Source organism: Pseudorasbora parva, chromosome 3 (assembly GCF_024679245.1).
Source record: "Pseudorasbora parva isolate DD20220531a chromosome 3, ASM2467924v1, whole genome shotgun sequence".
NCBI lineage: Eukaryota > Metazoa > Chordata > Actinopteri > Cypriniformes > Gobionidae > Pseudorasbora > Pseudorasbora parva.
The window spans coordinates 41,137,127-41,154,767 of NC_090174.1; the positions used below are offsets into that span (position 1 = coordinate 41,137,127).

The 17,641-nt window shown below is 42.8% G+C and overlaps 1 protein-coding gene and 1 long non-coding RNA gene across 4 annotated transcripts; both read right to left on the reverse strand.

The window, feature by feature from the left end:
• Nucleotides 1–2,659: 2,659 nt before the first annotated feature.
• Nucleotides 2,660–6,711, reverse strand: LOC137071956 (uncharacterized). The gene is made up of 3 exons (XR_010904560.1): nucleotides 6,184–6,711; nucleotides 3,300–5,150; nucleotides 2,660–3,183 (listed from the first exon to the last, which is right to left on the reverse strand). It is a non-coding gene; the product is annotated as an uncharacterized lncRNA (long non-coding RNA).
• Nucleotides 6,712–14,980: 8,269 nt separating this feature from the next.
• On the reverse strand, nucleotides 14,981–17,519 carry LOC137071159 (alpha-1-antitrypsin-like). Of its 3 annotated transcripts, none has more exons than XM_067438899.1 (5): nucleotides 17,391–17,519; nucleotides 16,638–17,277; nucleotides 16,260–16,539; nucleotides 15,996–16,140; nucleotides 14,981–15,889 (listed from the first exon to the last, which is right to left on the reverse strand). In XM_067438899.1, exons 2-5 carry the CDS (start codon nucleotides 17,236–17,238, stop codon nucleotides 15,689–15,691), a joined length of 1,227 nt encoding a protein of 408 aa, XP_067295000.1. In that variant the 5' UTR covers nucleotides 17,239–17,277; nucleotides 17,391–17,519; the 3' UTR covers nucleotides 14,981–15,688. The 3 variants fall into 3 exon arrangements, with proteins under 3 accessions (XP_067295000.1, XP_067295001.1, XP_067294999.1); XM_067438900.1 differs by having other exon boundaries at nucleotides 16,638–17,038; nucleotides 17,391–17,445; XM_067438898.1 differs by lacking the exon at nucleotides 17,391–17,519 and having other exon boundaries at nucleotides 16,638–17,379.
• Between the last annotated feature and the right edge of the window lie 122 nt (nucleotides 17,520–17,641).

The following is a 17,641-nucleotide window of genomic DNA, read 5'->3' on the forward strand; positions in this document are numbered from 1 at the left end:
TATTGTAAATATCAACTTAAACATTAATTTAACCAAATTAAATTAAATTGGTGGTATACATATTTATTCTGTAGTAATATTCTCATCAGTATTCTGTCAGCTTTTACATAGGCCTACTTAAATCTGCATATTTGTGATATTCACCCCAGGGCGTTATTTCATTTTATAAAGGCCATTTTTTAAAATCTTTTTTAATTTTTTTTAAAAATGTATGCATCATCTTTCCTGTTCAATTCTTACATTTGATTAATAAATTCAGTTAGAATAGTAAAAACACTAGGCTGTTACCAATCGAATTAAATAATTTAAACTGCAAAAAATACAGCAGCAATAAATAATGTTATAAGATTGATGTTCTATATAAAACATGCAATCATACTTTTAAACATAACCGCCAATAGGGAGCAGCAAGTGATCGTCTTCATGAGCGAGTCATTGTTGAGTCGTTTATTCAAATGATTCATTCAGATCGCTGAATCATTTAGTATCAAAACACCGCGCTGAGTGTTGCTTTCCTCTGGAACTATTTTCGTCGGTGAAATCATGGGTGAAATAGAACAAAAAAAGGTTGTTTGGATTTAAAATGTAAGTAACTTAATATTAATTAGGCTACTTGTTTATTGAACTAGGCTGGCTCATGCTACACAATTCACGATTGCAAAGTCGACTTGTGTTATTAACAATATCATAAATCATAAATATCAACAACTACAAAAAGCTCAGTTTTACCCCAGTATGTTTCTTTTGTGAGTTTATATTGCTGCTCAATTGTTTTGATTTCTCCACGAATGTCTCTCACAAAGAGACAGGCAGCGCGAGCCTAAACGCGACTTGTTAATAATAATAATAATAATAATAATAATAATAATAAATTTTATTTATAATGCACTTTATATTAAACAAAATCTCAAAGAGCTAATTTAATTTAATTTAATTTGGTGTTAATGTACCAGAGGCAGATACACTCATCTATCGCTGTTTACATTGAATATAATAAAAACAGCCAAAAACCTTGGATCATTCACGCGTTTCTGGTTATTTTTATATTTTATTTGTCCCAGACAAAGAATGTCAAGCCCTTGGCTTAGGCTACAGGCAGCACTGTAGTTTCCTGTGACCAACGGTTTGTCTGTAAGTTATGTGTATTCAGAGGCAGTGAGCAACGGCCTTTCAATATAATAATAACTGCGTTAATGCGCAATAAATTAATTGTCGGCGTTAGTTAATAAATGCGTTAACGCGATAATAACGCGTTAACTTGCCCAGCCCTAATATATATCACCTAAAGGATTATTAGGAACGCCATACTAATACTGTGTTTCACCCCGTTTCGCCTTCAGAACTGCCTTAATTCTATGTGGCATTGTTTCAACAAGGTGCTAAAAGCATTCTTTACAAATGTTGGCCCATATTGATAGGATAGCATCTTGCAGTTGATCGAGATATGTGGGATGTACATCCAGGGCACAAAGCTCCCGTTCCACCACATCCCAAAGATACTCTATTGGGTTGAGATCTGGTGACTGAAGGAGCCATTTTAGTACAGTGAACTCGTCATGTTCAAGAAACTCATTTGAAATTATTCAAGCTTTGTGACATGGTGCATTATCCTGCTGGAAGAAGCCATCAGAGGATTGGTACATGGTGGTCATAAAGGGATGGACATGGTCAGAAACAATGCTCAGGTAGGCCGTGGCATTTAAACAATGCCCAATTGGCACTAAGGGGCCTAAAGTTTGCCAAGAAAACATCTCCCACACCATTACACCACCACCACCAGTCTGCACAGTGCTAACAAGGCATGATGGATCCATGTTCTCATTCTGTTTACCCCAAATTCTAAATCTACCATCTAAATGTCTCAACAGAAATCGAGACCAGGCAACATTTTTCCAGTCTTCAAATGGTGAGCTCTTGCAAAGTTGGTGAGCTCTTGTAGCCGCTTTTTCCTTTTTGTGGTGGTGATGAGTGTTACCCGGTAGGGTCTTTTGCTGTTGTAGCCCATCCACCTCAAGGTTGTCCGTGTTGTGGCTTCACAAATGCTTTCCTGTATACCTCGATTGTAACGAGTGGTTATTTCAGTCAAAGTTGCTCTTCTATCAGCTTGAATCAGTCGGCCCATTCTCCTCTGACCTCTACCATCAACAAGGCATTTTCGCCCACAGGACTGCCGCATACTGGATGTTTTTCCCTTTTCACACCATTCTTTGTAAACCCTAGAAATTGTTGTGCGTGAAAATCTCAGTAACTGAGCAGATTGTGAAATACTCAGAATGGCCCATCTGGCACCAACAACCATGCCACGCTCAAAATTGCTTAAATCACCTTTCTTTTCCATTCTGACATTCAGTTTGGAGTTCAGGAGATTGTCTTGACCAGGACCACACCCCTAAATGCATTGAAGCAACTGCCATGTGATTAGATAATTGCATTAATGCAAAATTAAATAGGTGTTCCTAATAATCCTTTAGGTGAGTGTGTGTGTATATGTATATATATATATATATATATATATATATATATATATATATATATATATATATATATATATATATATTGTCAGACACAGACGAGGACACAGATGGATTAGTGCAAGACTGCAAGTGCAAAGTTTATTAACAGAGGTAACGGACACAGGTGTTACTTAGATGGGTGGTGACACTCAAACGAAGGACGATGAAGGTGAAGACGATGATGATGAAGACGAAGAGGGTTACAGGTGAAGGCTTTGATGACGGACAGGTAGTCGAGGTTGGATCGGTGCAAAACCAGACAGTGAGTGTGAAGGTGAGGAGTGCTTAAGTAGTGATGACTGGTGATGGTGCACAGGTGATCACAATGGGGAACGAGTGGGTGTGGCAGTGTCTGATGGCTGTGAGGGCGTGACAGTACCCCTTCTTCCAGGGGCAGCTCCTGACGGCTAGGACGGGCAGCGACGGGGTCTACCACAGCCCTGAGGAGCGGGTCGGTCAGGGTGGTCTTGGTGAAACTGAGTGAGAAGATTAGGGTCCAGCACATCGTTCTTGGAGATCCAGCTCCGCTCCTCAGGACCGTAGTCCTCCCAATCTACCAGGTATTCCATCCGGGAACCCTGTCGCCACGAGTCGAGGATGGCTCTCACCCGGTAGACAGATGGGTCCTTGTCGATGGCAGGAGGAGGAGGTACGGCACCATCACCAGGATCTGTGGGTGAAGAAGGGACAGGTTCAGTGAAGGGTTTGAGCAGTGAAACATGAAATGAAGGTGATATTCTGTAGGTGGGTGGAAGGTGAAGGCGGTAGGTGACTTCGTTCAGCTACCTGTCTACCGTGAACGGTCCGATGTACCGGGGACTCAGCTTACGGCACGGCAGCTGGAGACGGATGTCTCTTGTGGATAGCCAGACCTTCTGGCCTGGCTGGTACCGCGGCGTGGGTCCGTGCTTGGCGTCAGCGTGGTGCTTGTGTCTCCAGACTGCCTGCTGGAGTTGCACGTCTGCTGAGTCCTAGACCCTCTCGCTCTGTTGGAACCAGTAATCCACCGCTGGGACCTCCAAGGGCTCACCCGTCCATGGGAAGAGCGGTGGTTGGTAGCCGAGGACACATTGGAACTCCACTTTGAGCCCTGTGGTGGACTGCTGGAGTGAATTCTGAGCGTATTCGGCCCAGGGCAGATACTGGCTCCAGCTCTCCTGATTCTGGTGGCAGTATACCCTCAGGAATCTCCCGATCTCCTGGATCTTCCGTTCAGTCTGGCCATTGGTCTGAGGATGGTAACCTGATGAGAGGCTGACGGATACCCCTAGGAGACGGAAGAAGGCGGTCCACACTCTAGAGATGAATTGGGGTCCTCGGTCGAAAACGATGTCTTCCGGAAGCCCAAAGTGTTGGAAGACTTGGGTGAAGAGTGCCTCCACGGTTTCCAACGCAGTAAGTAAACCTTTTGAAAGGGATGAGTTTGCAGGATTTCAAAAATCGGTCGACAACGACTAAGATACAGGTGAATCCTTGGGATGATGGCAGGTCGGTCATGAAATCGATCCCTAGATGGCTCCAGAGATGCTCGGGGATCAGAAGAGGGACCAGCTTGCCCTCAGGAGTCTCCTAAGGGTGTTGGCAATGGCGCAGACTGAACATCCCATGACAAATCGGAAGACATCCCGAGGCATGGCGGGCCACCAGTAGCGGTGGCGAAGGAGCAAGAGGGTCCTTCTCCTGCCTGGGTGTCCAGAGCCCGGTGAGGAGTGAGCCAAGTCCAGAAGGGGCAGGCGATGACGAGGCGGGACATAGAGGCCCCCTTCTGGACCTCCCGGTGGAACAGGCTGTTGGGCGTTCTCCTGTTGGATCTGATCGTGGAGAGCCCACTGGATCGGGCTGACAACCATGGCTGGAGGGAGGATGGTTTCAAGGTGCTCGGGCTCAGGGTCGGCTTGGTGGAGACGAGAAAGGGCATCCGTCCGGTTCCCTGGATGGTACGTCACCTTGAAATTGAATCTGGCAAAGAAGAGGGCCCAGCGGGCCTGACGAAGATTCAGCCGTTTGGCGTCACGTAGGTATTCTAGGTTACGATGGTCAGTGATGACTTCAAAAGGATGTTCTGCTCCCTCCAGCCAGTGTCTCCATTCCTCCAAGGCGAGCTTGATCACCAGGAGCTCCCAGTTGCTGATGTCCTAGTTCTGCTCCGCTGGGGATAGCTTCTTGGAGAAGAAGGCACATGGATGGAGTCGTGAGGGTGTCCCCTGCCACTAAGACAGAACCGCTCTGACCCCGATCGATGATGAGTTCACTTCGACGATAAACGGAAGAGGAGGGTTGGGATGGACCAGGATCGGAGCGGCCTGGAAGGCGTTTTTCAGCTGTTGGAAGGCCTCCGTGGCCGATGGAGTCCAGGACAGAGACTTGGGCTGGTTCTGAAAAAGAGAGGTGAGTGAGGAGCTGAGCAGGCTTTAATTCTTTATGAAGCAACGGTAGAAGTTGGTAAATCCCAGGAAGCGCTGCAGCTCCTTGATGGTAGTGGGCTGTGACCAATGGGTTATGGGGTCCACCTTTCTCTGGTCCATCTTGACTCCATGGTTGTCTATGATGTACCCAAGAAACTGGACAGTGGAGACGTGGAACTCGCACTTCTTGAGCTTGAGATAAAGGTGATGGTCCTCGTGCTCCCTCAGGTCACTAGAATAGATGAGGATATCGTTGATATAGACGATGATGAACTTGTTTAAGAATTCACGAAATACCTCATTCATGTAATTTTGGAAGACTGACGGCCGTTTCACACCGCAAGCGTGAGCGGCGCGTGAGCAGCGCGTATTTTTTTCGGCGCCCATGTTAATCAATGAGTGCATTCACACCGGGAGCAGGAGCAGCACGTGAGCGTCAAGCAGGAGCGTCGCGTCAGCAGCAGTGAAGCGGGGGGTTTCGGCTGTGAGCCTATTTTTGCTGCGCTGCTGATGCTTCTGACGCTCAATTAAAGTGAAAGCACACTTTTAAAGGACAAAATAAATGTGATTTCACACAAAAAGTGCCTAAAATGCACACAGGAAGCACGTGTAGTGTATTTGAACAATAACTGGAGTATGTCAGAGAAGAAAACGAAGAATAAAAAATATCGGTGGAAGATTTTAGCAGTTTAAACTTGTTTTGATTATTCAGTTTGGGTGAAAGTATGGTTATGATTATAAAAAATAAAGTAAACTAGCCAGAAAATGTAACAAACATTCGTTTAGTTTAGTATTTAATATTCAGACAGGTAAAGGCTCTCGGTCTGCAGCTGCAGTCACGGTGTGAAGCGAAAGCACACTTTTGATGGACAAAATAAATATAATATCACAAAAGCGCTCAAAATGCAGAAAAAGAAAACGAAGAATAAAAATCATCTGTAGAAGATTTACCCATTTAAACTTGTTTTAATTATTCAGTTTGGGTGAAAGTATTATAAAAAGTAAAGTAAACTACCCAGAAAATATAATAATTTATTTTAGTTTAGTATTTAATACTCAGACAGGTATATGCTCTATCATTGTGGGAGCCGCTGCTGTGACGCTGCACCAACGCTTTCAGTGTGAATACTCTTGCGCGTCTGCAGCTTCAGTCACGGTGTAGTTACGCTGAAGTGCTGCTCACGCGCTGCTCACGCTTACGGTGTGAAACAGGCGTGAGGGTGAGTTGGACAGCCCATCTGGCATCACTCCATATTCATAGTGACCTGAGGGAGTGATGAAGGCTGTCTTCCACTCGTCTCCCTTGCGAATGAGAATGAGGTTGTAGGCACTTCTGAGATCGAGCTTGGAGAAGATGGTGGCCCCATGGAGCTGTTCTAGGGCTGATGGGACCAGAGGAAGAGGATAACTAAATTTGACAATCTGAGAATTGATTTGACGGTAGTCGATACACGGCCACAAGCCTCCGTCCTTCTTGGTCACGAAGAAAAAGCTCGAAGCGGCAGGGGAGGTTGGAGGTTGCAGTCCCATGGCTGATGGCGTGGTAGTTTAGTAGCCAACCGCTTACTGATGACATCCTGCAACGCCCGGTAAGCTGGAGGAATGGCCACGTTGACTTGAGTTTTGGGACTCTGAGGTGGACTGGACAGGTAAAGATGAAGGAACTGACGATGATGATGAACCTTTTCGGCGAGGCTGATGAATACAACGATCAAAGCAGTTCTGTGGCTGGTGTAATGTAAGCCAGGGGCGTCCCAGGATGATGTCCGCGGTTGACTCCTCCAGCACCATGAACATGAACATGTTCATGGTTTCCTCATGCAGATGACCAACGCATAGTGTTAGTGTGAGGGAGAAATGGCGGACACGAACTCGGCCCAGCGGTTTTCCCTGAATGGTGGTGATTCTTAGGTCGACGGGACAACATTGACATTGGGCGGTTAGCTTTTCGAGGGTTTGCTGACTGATGAAGTTTCCAGCCGACCCGGAGTCGATGAGGGCTTGTGCTGCAAAAGATGAGTAGGAATTACAAATGAATACTGGCGTCTTGGTAAGGTTTGCCGTTAAAGGAGGTGATTGGATGGTACTCACCGTTGGCTGAGTGGGTCGCACGGGGCAGGTCGTAATGCCATGTCCATCTCCCCCACAATACAGGCACAGATGTTGTGAAATCCTGCGTTGGTGTGCGGTGGTGGTGAGATGGTATGAGTCGATCTGCATGGGTTCAGGTGCTGGAGGTGCGACAGATGTTTGAGCAGGCGGAGGATCGACAGCGGGTGAGGAGAGGCAGATAACCGTTGAGACACGCGGATGGTTTTCTGGATGAGGGCCTCGAAGCCCATGGTGTCTTCGTAGACCACAATAAATTGCTTGACTTCAGCGAGGAGGCCGTGGCGAAAGGCAGTGACGAGGGGGGATTCATTCCATCCGCTCATACAGGCCAGCGTGCGGTAGCGCAATGCATACGAACTCGTCTCTCGTTTGCCTTGGCAAATAGAAAACAGTTGATCATGGACAGATAATTCGGCAATTTGTTGACCAAATACCTCTTTTAGATGAGTGCAGAAGGCGGTGGTTGAGCCGATGATGGGGGCATTTGCTTCCCATAGCGACTAAGGCCACTGTAGGACTCGGCCTGAGAGTAATGAGATTATAAACGCCACCTGGCCTCTCTCGCTGTGGAACAGATGGGAGTTTGCTTCCATATACAGGGAACATTGCAAGAGAAAACCGCTGCAATCCTCCTCTGCGCCGCTGTAGGTCGCTGGTCGGGCCATGGTGCTTACGCAGACAGCTGACGAAGTAGCGGGTGCCGGTGGTGCAGGTGATGACACGCTAACTTGAGTAGCGGTGGAGGGAGTGTCGTGAACCAGTGAGGACCATACAGCGTGAACCAGCGTGGTGAAGTGGTCTGCGGTGCGGTCCCCGCCTGTGTCCGGACAGCTCTGCATTTGGTCTGGTCTTCTATCAGACACAGACGAGGACACAGATGGATTAGTGCAAGTGCAAAGTTTATTAACAGAGGTAACGGACACAGGTGATACTTAGATGGGTGGTGACACTCAGACGAAGAAGACGATGATGATGATGATGATGATGATGATGAAGACAAAGAGGGTTACAGGTGAGGGGACAGGTAGTCGAGGTTGGATCGGTGCAAGACCAGACAGTGAGTGTGAAGGGGAGGAGTGCTTAAGTAGTGATGACTGGTGATGGTGCACAGGTGATCAGAATGCCGGTGATGGGGAACGAGTGGGTGTGGCAGTGTCTGATGGCTGTGAGGGCGTGACATATATATATATATATATATATATATATATATATATATATATATTAGGGGTGTCCCCGACTAAGGATTTACACATTTGAATCAGAATTTTCGAATCTCTCTATGGTCGACCAATAGTCGAATCATCTGTGTGTGTGTAAACCATAGACCGGAAAAAAATAAACGGTATAAACGGGTTGGGAAGGGCAGAACACTAGTCAGCAGGAGGCTAAGACTATTTTTATTTTACTTTACACACGGCACACAGCCACCACTTTTAATAAAGTGATCAAAACTATACACTACACATTCGTAAATGAACCGTTCTCTCATAACATTTAAAAACCGCGATCGAAACACAGAACATCACACAAATATATAAAAGAACATTTTGATAAATAAACCTAAAAAAAATACCTGCCTAGAGAGGAAAAGGAACACTTTTTTGAGTGCGTTTATGCACGTTCTTAAGCCGATTGTGCCTAAAGCGGGTCTCACACCGGACTGAAGCTCAGCGCCGTGTCTCAGGGATCTCACACCAGGCAGACGTGAACATTACGCGCCGTGCGCGAGCTCAATTTTGAATCAACTTCTGACAGAAGAGCTGCACGATGAGTGTATCTTGTAGTACAGGGTGAAATCAGTATATACATTCAAGATTTGAGAGAAATATACATTTAATCACCGCGGACAGGCGTCGAATGCCACCGTTGGTGTATGTGTTCGAATTTTAAAGCCGCGGCGCGTCCAGTGCGAAGCTCAGTGCCTTTAAAGGGGCGATCGCTCAGCGCCGCAACACGTCTTTATAACACCAATATTGAGCACACCCATATTGCCAAAATGGTATAATCCTTGTTTCATAACACCTGCGAAGATTCGACCATGAGATCAGTGGTCGAATCCGGTCCTGCATATCGATGCATCGAATCTTCGACTATTAGGGGTCACCCCTAATATATATATTTGGGTTGTTTTAACCCAGCGATTAGGTTGTCTTAAGCAAATGTTTAATCCAACCACAGGGTTAAAACAACCCAATCGTTGGGTTAAAACAACCCAACTGCTGGGTTAGTCCATATTTGACCCAGCTTTGGATTAAAACAACCAAGCATTTTTTAGAGTGTGTGTATATATATATATATATATATATATATATATATATATATATATATATATATATATATATATATATATATATATATATATATATATTCTTCCAATTTATGTTCAACTTTCTGTATTTATTATGTTCTCTGTCCTATAGACACAAATTCCAAACTGTCCTGTCCAAACATCTGCTGTCTCATCTTCCAAACTGGACTGAACTATCTTATATTTGTTCAGAAAGCAACCTTTACTTCGTTTACTTTTTATACTTTATTGTGAAAACGGTAATTATTAACTGACACAAATAACAGTATAAAATCAACAGATGCCTTCCACAGCACTGTAAACCATCTTGATTTCTATAATTTTAATCAAAATATACACATGCACATGCACAAGAAGCGATAACGATGAGATAATTTTGAGACTCACTGTTGAAATGCACACAAGTCACTGTGTAGACTGGGATAAGACAGAGCAACCCACTGACCTTCACTTTCACTTTCATTTTATTTATTATATTAAAAATACATGATAGTTATATGGGAACAAAATAAGAAGACATGATTACTTGTGCTCACAAACAATGTCTGTCTTAAGCTAAGCTGAGATCTTATCAGAAAAGATCTAAGAAATTATGGACAGAGAAAGAACACTACTATAAAATCATGTCCTGATATCACTGTGTTTCTGCCAGGTTGACAACATTTCTGAAGAAGAGAATGTAGCCTCTTTTTGTGTTTTGTTTTTTGTGTGATAAAAATTATGAATGGTCAAAAAGAGAGAGCTGCATGGCCGATGCCACCGAGGAGATGCTGTTTGGACTCACCATTGGCTCGTAAAGACAGCTCAGACAGCTCATAGCTTGATATCATATATGCCTGATTTTCGCTGAGCTTTTATTATGCCGCAGATGACCATTTCCGCTTTTCCGGTCATGCGCACGCAGCATGGTTTTATTCTATTTGATACATTATTTGAGTGTTGAAAGTTGTTATAATACTTTTCTGTGCTTCCGCTCAGCGGCTACTGTACAGCAGTAACATTAAAGTACAGTGCGTGGGAAACTTTTTGCACACTGCAGTAAGCTTGACAGGCATGGTAAAACATGGTAACGTTACTTGCAGTAAATCATTAATTCAACGATAAGACCAACATTAAAGGGGGGGGGGGGGTTGAAGGTGAAATGCTGTTTTATGCAAACTGAGCTTTTTACACTGTTAAAGACTTGGATTCCCATCCTATACATAGACAACGTTTCAAAAACTAATGTTGGACGTTTGATGGAGTATTTCTGTGTCAAAAATACTCCTTCCGGTTTCTCACAAGTTTCGGAGAGTTTTTTACGAGTATGGCTCGACTTGACGTTAATAGATCGGAAGGTCCTTGTATGGGCTTTACGGGCTCTTCTCCCGGTATGGTGCGCGCGCGCGTGACTAGAGCGAGAGAGGAAATGCACGCCCATAAACACTCACGTGCAGATCCAGTCGATCCAGGCGCTGCGCTCCACTTTATTCCTATGGGTGACTTCAACGCTTCAGCACAGCATTCCGGGAAGGCAGCGCTGCATTTGACCCAATCAGAAATGACGGGAAGCTTCACAACATCGCAAAAGTGGATCTCCACCGTTCACTGCTGTCAGGACTTCACCAAATCATACCAAAGAAGTGTGTTTTCGACGGAGCGGTCCCAGCGATAAAGGTTCTGTCCTGCTTTGGAAGCAGCCGGTGAGTAAAACTGCTTCAAATGTCTATGCTGTTGGCTCGTCGCGTTAGTAAACATCAGTTAACGACACGATTGCGTGCTTCGTCATTCAAATGCGTTAACGGACTCTATTGTTGTTCTATGTACACTAGTCTGACGTGCAAAAACGTTTTGCTTGCAACAGCGAAGGTTTAGTCGCATACAATAGTCCATAAACCGAATCATGTCCTCATAAACTGCGAGTAAAGACACACAAATGTTGACAGTTCACTAAATACAATACATACCACAGAGACGGACGTCCTGCTGTTGTTGTTTCTCCTGTTCAATTTATTTCAGCCTCCGAATGATTCTGGATCATTATCTGTATTAGCTGAGCTCGATAGCCATGAGTTTTTCCACGCTTGAGGACGTCACCGTTTTGCGCGCTCATCATTCTTTAGCTCCGCCCACACGATACGCCTCCAGGCGCTCGGTTTTTTCCGGAAAGACTCGGTACAGCCCATATTTCTTTTATAAATATAATAAAACTAAAGACTTTTCGGAGATATGAAGGATGCAATCCTACTCTATAGGTACTCAAGATTGACATGAGATTGACTGAGTGTTTCACCCCCCCTTTAACTGTGTTGATCTGTATAACAATGATTACTTTTCTGTCTATGAATTTATCCAAACAGTTGCTCACTCTTTGCAAAACGTAATATATTAAAGTGTCTTTGGTTTCCATGGTTTCTACAAGATAAATTCTACGGTAATGCAAGTATGATGTTATTGATAGACGACGCATGTCGACTCATGACGACTTATTATTCTGGTTCAAACATTCTTGGAAACATTTAGGATAACCTAAGTACACAAGTCAACACAATATATAACGTCCAAATTTTAAGTTTGATGATAAAACGACCTTTACTCTGTTTACTTTTTATTACTCTGCAAATAAAATCTGTAGTTTACCAACAAATATATATTTTAAAGTGGCCCAGTAGTGCAGCTGTACTAAATTAAACCACAACACAACGAAATCACCACAACACAACAGAATCAAGCCACAACGCAACAGAATCAAGCCACAACACAACGGAATCAAGCCACAACACAACAGAAATGCTCCCGACCACAAGGAGGCTCTCGAGTGCGGTATAGTTAGTTTTCCTTGCCATTGTACTATAGATTGGCCAGTCTTACAAAGATATAAACACTATCAGCTCAAGTGTGTAACCATTGTATATCGACATGAAATATCAATTCAAAATCACCTAACTTACATGCATTATACTCGAAAATGCTTTTACTTTCTATCACAGCGCTTGATGCCCAAGGGAACGTCTGCCTATTCCACCATCCAGTTGAATCCTGTAATTTTATTAATTATATTTTATTTATGAATAAAATTACTTTTAACATTTAAAAACATACGTTAAAATTCCACAGTTTGGTTGTATTGTAAAAAAAAAAAACAGACTGCACAACATTGGAATTTGAACATTTAAACAAAACAAAAAGTAATTTGTTGTTATGTGTCGCTTTCGTTGTGTCGTAGTACGGCTGCACTACTGGGCCACCGTAATATTTGTGTGTGTGTGTGTGTGTGTGTATATATATATATATACAAACTCAGATATCAGGGGCAGCAGTGGCTCAGTGGTATATGTAGGTTGTCTACAAACCGGAATCAGTTCGATCCCCGGTTCCACCTGACCAAGTGTTGACGTGTCCATGAGCAAGACACCTAACCCCAACTGCTCCCAACAAGCTGGATGGCGCCTTACATGTGTATGAATGAGAGAGTGAATGGGTGACTGTGAGGCTAGATGTAAAGCGCTTTGGATGGCCATAGGGTCTGTTAAAAGCGCTATATAAATGCAGTCCAGATATTTAAGTTTTTTAATAGCAACAATTCTAATGACTCATCCCCCCACCCCTGCATGACCTTTATTATGCAACCAGAGTAAAAATAAAAACACGGGTCATGTGAACAAAATAGTTATTAAAGGGGGGGGGGGGGTGAAACACTCAGTTTCAGTCAATCTCATGTCAATCTTGAGTACCTATAGAGTAGTATTGCATCCTTCATATCTCCGAAAAGTCTTTAGTTTTATTATATTTGTAAAAGAAATATGGGCTGTACCGAGTCTTTCCGGAAAAAACCGAGCGCCTGGAGGCGTATCGAGTGGGCGGAGCTAAAGAATGACGAATGTGCAAAGCGGGTCCTCAAGCGGGGAGAAACCCTTGCTATCGATCTCAGCTATTAGATATATGATCCATAATCTAATTCGGAGGCTGAAATAGAAACAGCAACAGCAGGACGTCCGTCTCTGTGGTATGTACTTTTTTTTATTGGCCTGTCAACATTTGTCTTAACTCTCAGTTTATGAGGACATGATTCGTTTTATGGACTATTGTATGCGACCAAACCTTAGTAGTAAGCAAATCGGTTTTGCACGTCAGACCAGTGTAACGTTATAAGTTAGCCTACATAGAACAGCAATGAAGTCCGTTAGCGCATTTGAATGACGAAGCACGAGATCGTGTCGTTTACTGATGTTTACTCACGCGACGATAAGCAACAGCAAAGACATTTGAAGCAGTTTCACTCACCGGCTGCTTCCAAAGCAGGACCGAACCTTTATCGCTGGGACGGCTCCGTCAAAAACACACTTCTTGGAGTGTGGAGATCCACTTTGCGATGCGACTGAAGCATTTCTGCATTCAAATCAGTTCAAATGCAGTGCTGCCTTCCCGGAATGCTGTGCTGAAGCGTTGAAGTCGCTTAATGTCAAAGTGAAGGAATGAAGTGGAGCGCGGCGCGGACTATAACCGACATTAGTGTTCACGGACGACTGGATCTGCAGCTTGAGAGCAGTGTTCACGGCCGTGCATTTGCTCTCTTGCCTCTAGTCACGCGCGCGCGCACCCTACCGGGAGAAGAGCCCGTACGGCCCATACAAGGACCTTCCGTTCTATTAACGCCAAGTAGACCCATACTCGAAAAAAAACTCGCCGAAACTTGTGAGAAACCGGAAGGAGTATTGTTAACACAGAAATACTCTATCAAACGTCCAACATTAGTTTTTGAAACTTTGTCTATGTATAGGATGGGAATCCAAGTCTTTAACAGTGTAAAAAGCTCAGTATGCATGAAACAGCATTTCACCCCCCCTTTAACATGGAATATTGATCCACTACTGTTGAAACACACAGATCACTGTGTAGGTTGGGTAAAGAGAAGGGGAGACAAGACATTGACCTTCAGTGTCAGTGTATGTTTGTATTGGTTTGAATTTACATGTCATTTTATGAAAATCTTGTTCAACAGAGCTCTTATTAAGTGTGTTTTCGTGCTATGGAAGGACACATATCATGCAACAATTTCATAGCCTAGTGAGCTACTCCTGTCTGTGTAAGGACCTCTATTCTAGTACAGATTTTTTTTTAAAAAATGTTTTAATGCCAACGAATATAGAGATCATTTTGCAAAGGACTAAAATATGAAGGTGGCTATGTAAGATAAATGTATACTGTGTGAGAAATAAATGATAATTTAATGTCTATATCAAATGAGGTACAGTAAATGTTAACTGTTAAATTATGTGTTATTGTTATATTAATTGTTTCATATTTCAATTTTCAAGTATTTTTCTCTAAACCCCAGTTTGAAAACCTCTGCTCTAATGCATAAATTGCATAAACATGTTATAATGGAGGATTTTTTTTAAAAATTGTTAGAAAGATATAGTGGAAACCCAGGATAGCACAGGATTGAACTCACACTCTAAAAAATGCTGGGTTAAAAACAACCCAAGTTGGATTGAAAATGGATGAACCCAGAAATTGGGTTGTTTAAATCCATTCCCCTGGTTAAAACAACCCAATTTCTGAGTTTGTCCATTTTCAACCCAACTTGGGTTGTTTTTAACCCAGCATTTTTTAGAGTGCATGTTCTTGGGAGTTACACAGCAAGTCCAAGACCAAGCAAATGCAACAATAAAGTCCTTTTTTTAACATGTATGAGTGTAATGTAGGACACTTCAAATTTTTTACTTAACATTTTTCAACACCTTTTTCCAATTAAGAATTACTACATTGACCAGATGAAACAGATCTTGCGGTGCTGTAGATTCTCTTTCCTGCAATTTATTTCCAAACAACCAAATCCAAACAGTTTGATAACGAACCTCTAAGACAGGGTTCCTCAAATCTTACCCTGCCAATGCACTACAGCCGAGTTTACCTCAAACCCTTATCAAATACACCCACCTGTGATTTTCTAATGAATCTGAAGACATTGATTACCATGTTCAGGTGTGTTTGATTAGCGTTAGAGCTAAACTCTGCAGGAAAGTGGATCTTGTGGGCCAAATTTGAGGATCCCTGCTCTAGGAGAAGGATTGAGATGCTATTGAGCAGGGATGGGCAAACTCAGTCCTGGAGGGCCACTGCCCTGCCCTGCAGAGTTTAGTTCCAAGCTTTATCAAACACACATGAGCCAGCTAATCAATGCCTTCAGGATTACTAGAAAGCTACAGGCTGGTGTGTTTTATCAGGGTTTGGTGCTAAACTGCAGGGCAGTGGCCCTCCAGGACTGAGTTTTCCCATCCCTGCTATAGAGCCAGCAAAATAATGGTACAACACTTAAATCATGTCCACCTGCTGGCTAATGTTGTTATGACATCTTGGATGCCACATCACAGTTTTTCCGCTGGGTTGACAACTTTTCCAAAGAAGAGGATGTTGCCATTTTTTTGGTCAGTGATAAAAATCATGAATGGATGATCAAAACTCAATCTCTTTAGTGGGTGGTAAGACATCGGTCTGATGTTTATTGTTGTCACTGCCGCTGCTGTGGTTCCCTCCTCATCTATATCCAGAGTGGCTTTATGCAAAGCCTGAAAAGTAAAGTGAGTTCTCTTAAAAATTGCTGTCTTTTTATTGTATAAAAAATATAATCTGTTAATTTTAAATCATAATTTAGAAAGTGATTTGAGACTTTACCTCTGAAATGAAGATTCTTTCCTCTGAAATTCCTGTGAAGTTAGCTTTTTCTGTAAACATATCAGCCATTTCCATACCTTTCAAAATCTCATTCAGGGAATATGATGTTTTTAGAGACAGCTTGGGGACATAGATGTCAGCTCTCCTGAAGGAAAAAAAAAATCAATAAAATATAAATAATTGTGTGGTCTGGTCTGAAAGAAATTAAAAACACCTGAACATCTACAAGCTTTTATAAATCAGTTAGGATAACTTACAACCAACCTTTTCTGGACAGCACCCCTCCACTTTTGAATGTGCTGTCTAGAGATGGCCATCTCCAGATCTTTGATGGTCTTAGCACTGCGACCATCTGGGACAGCCAGGAACATGGAGAAAGAGTCGTTGTAGTCGAGACAGAGGACTTTAGAAGCAAGTTCTTCATCATAATAAACTTTGAGGAATTCGTATTGGTGCATCATTTGTACTGGAACGGTGGTCTTAGCATCCACATGAAATGTTTCCTTACGGGTCGTGCTTGGGTTAAATGGTATGTCCCATTTTCCTTTGGAAGAAAGACTGGGATTATTTCTTATTGTAAGGTATCTCAGAAAATGACATTGCCAGAACTACAACAGTATGACTATTGAATTTGTGTTTTACCTTTAAAATATATGTACGTGAGAAGGAACATAAAGGTATCCGATTCCAGATTATCAACAGCTTGATTTATTTTCCCATGTGTTTTTTCCTTCACATACATGTTGATTTTATCTAATGTTTCATTGACACTGAAATCTACAGTGAATCCTTCAGAGTGGTAAAATTCCTTCATCTTCTCCAAGAACTCAGGATGGGGCTTAAATTTGTTGCTTACATAAAGTGCACTGCCAACATCAATGTCCACCCCTGTTCTCTGGCCAATTTCTTCCAGGAGGCTGTGGAACATCTGGTGCATTTCTTCAGTGCTGAAGTCCGAGCTGTTATAGCCGAGGCCACTGAGAAGCTGCTGTTTGGTCTCACCACCAGCTCCTAAAGACAGCTCAGAAAGGGCCATGGACAAACTGAATGGAGAAAAGAAGATATTCTTGGACTGATACTCAGGCATTTCTACAAGCGTCTTGTACAGGTGAAAAGCAAAATCATTGTTCATTTTTATCAATGATGGGAGTTTATCGCAGGCAGGTTGTGGTAAAGTCTCTTGATTTCCATGGACGACAATTGCAAAAGCACAAATCCACAAATATACAATGCTCTTTTCCATGATTCCTTTTCGAGTTGAGCCAATAAATGAATTTAGGTCCTGAGGAAAATTAACAAAACAGTTTAACAACATTATGGTAACATATATTCCGCAAATACCCTGAACATGGGTGTTTTTAACTAAAGACATGATTCTGAACGCAAATTTCCCACCTGTCCGGTCAGCTGCCGTATCTTTCCCCAAACTAGACTGAATTATGAAGCCTACATTTTGTCTTTAAGTATTATCAGAAAACCAACCTTTACTGTTTACTTTCTGTTTGTATAAAATGCCCCAATTATTAACTAAAGAGTAAACAGTACAGACCCCAGAAGCTGTTTACTCATGATAGAGTATTTAACCACATAAAGTAAACCAGACAGCAATGGTACCAATGAAGCAACTGCTGATTTGTCATTTATAG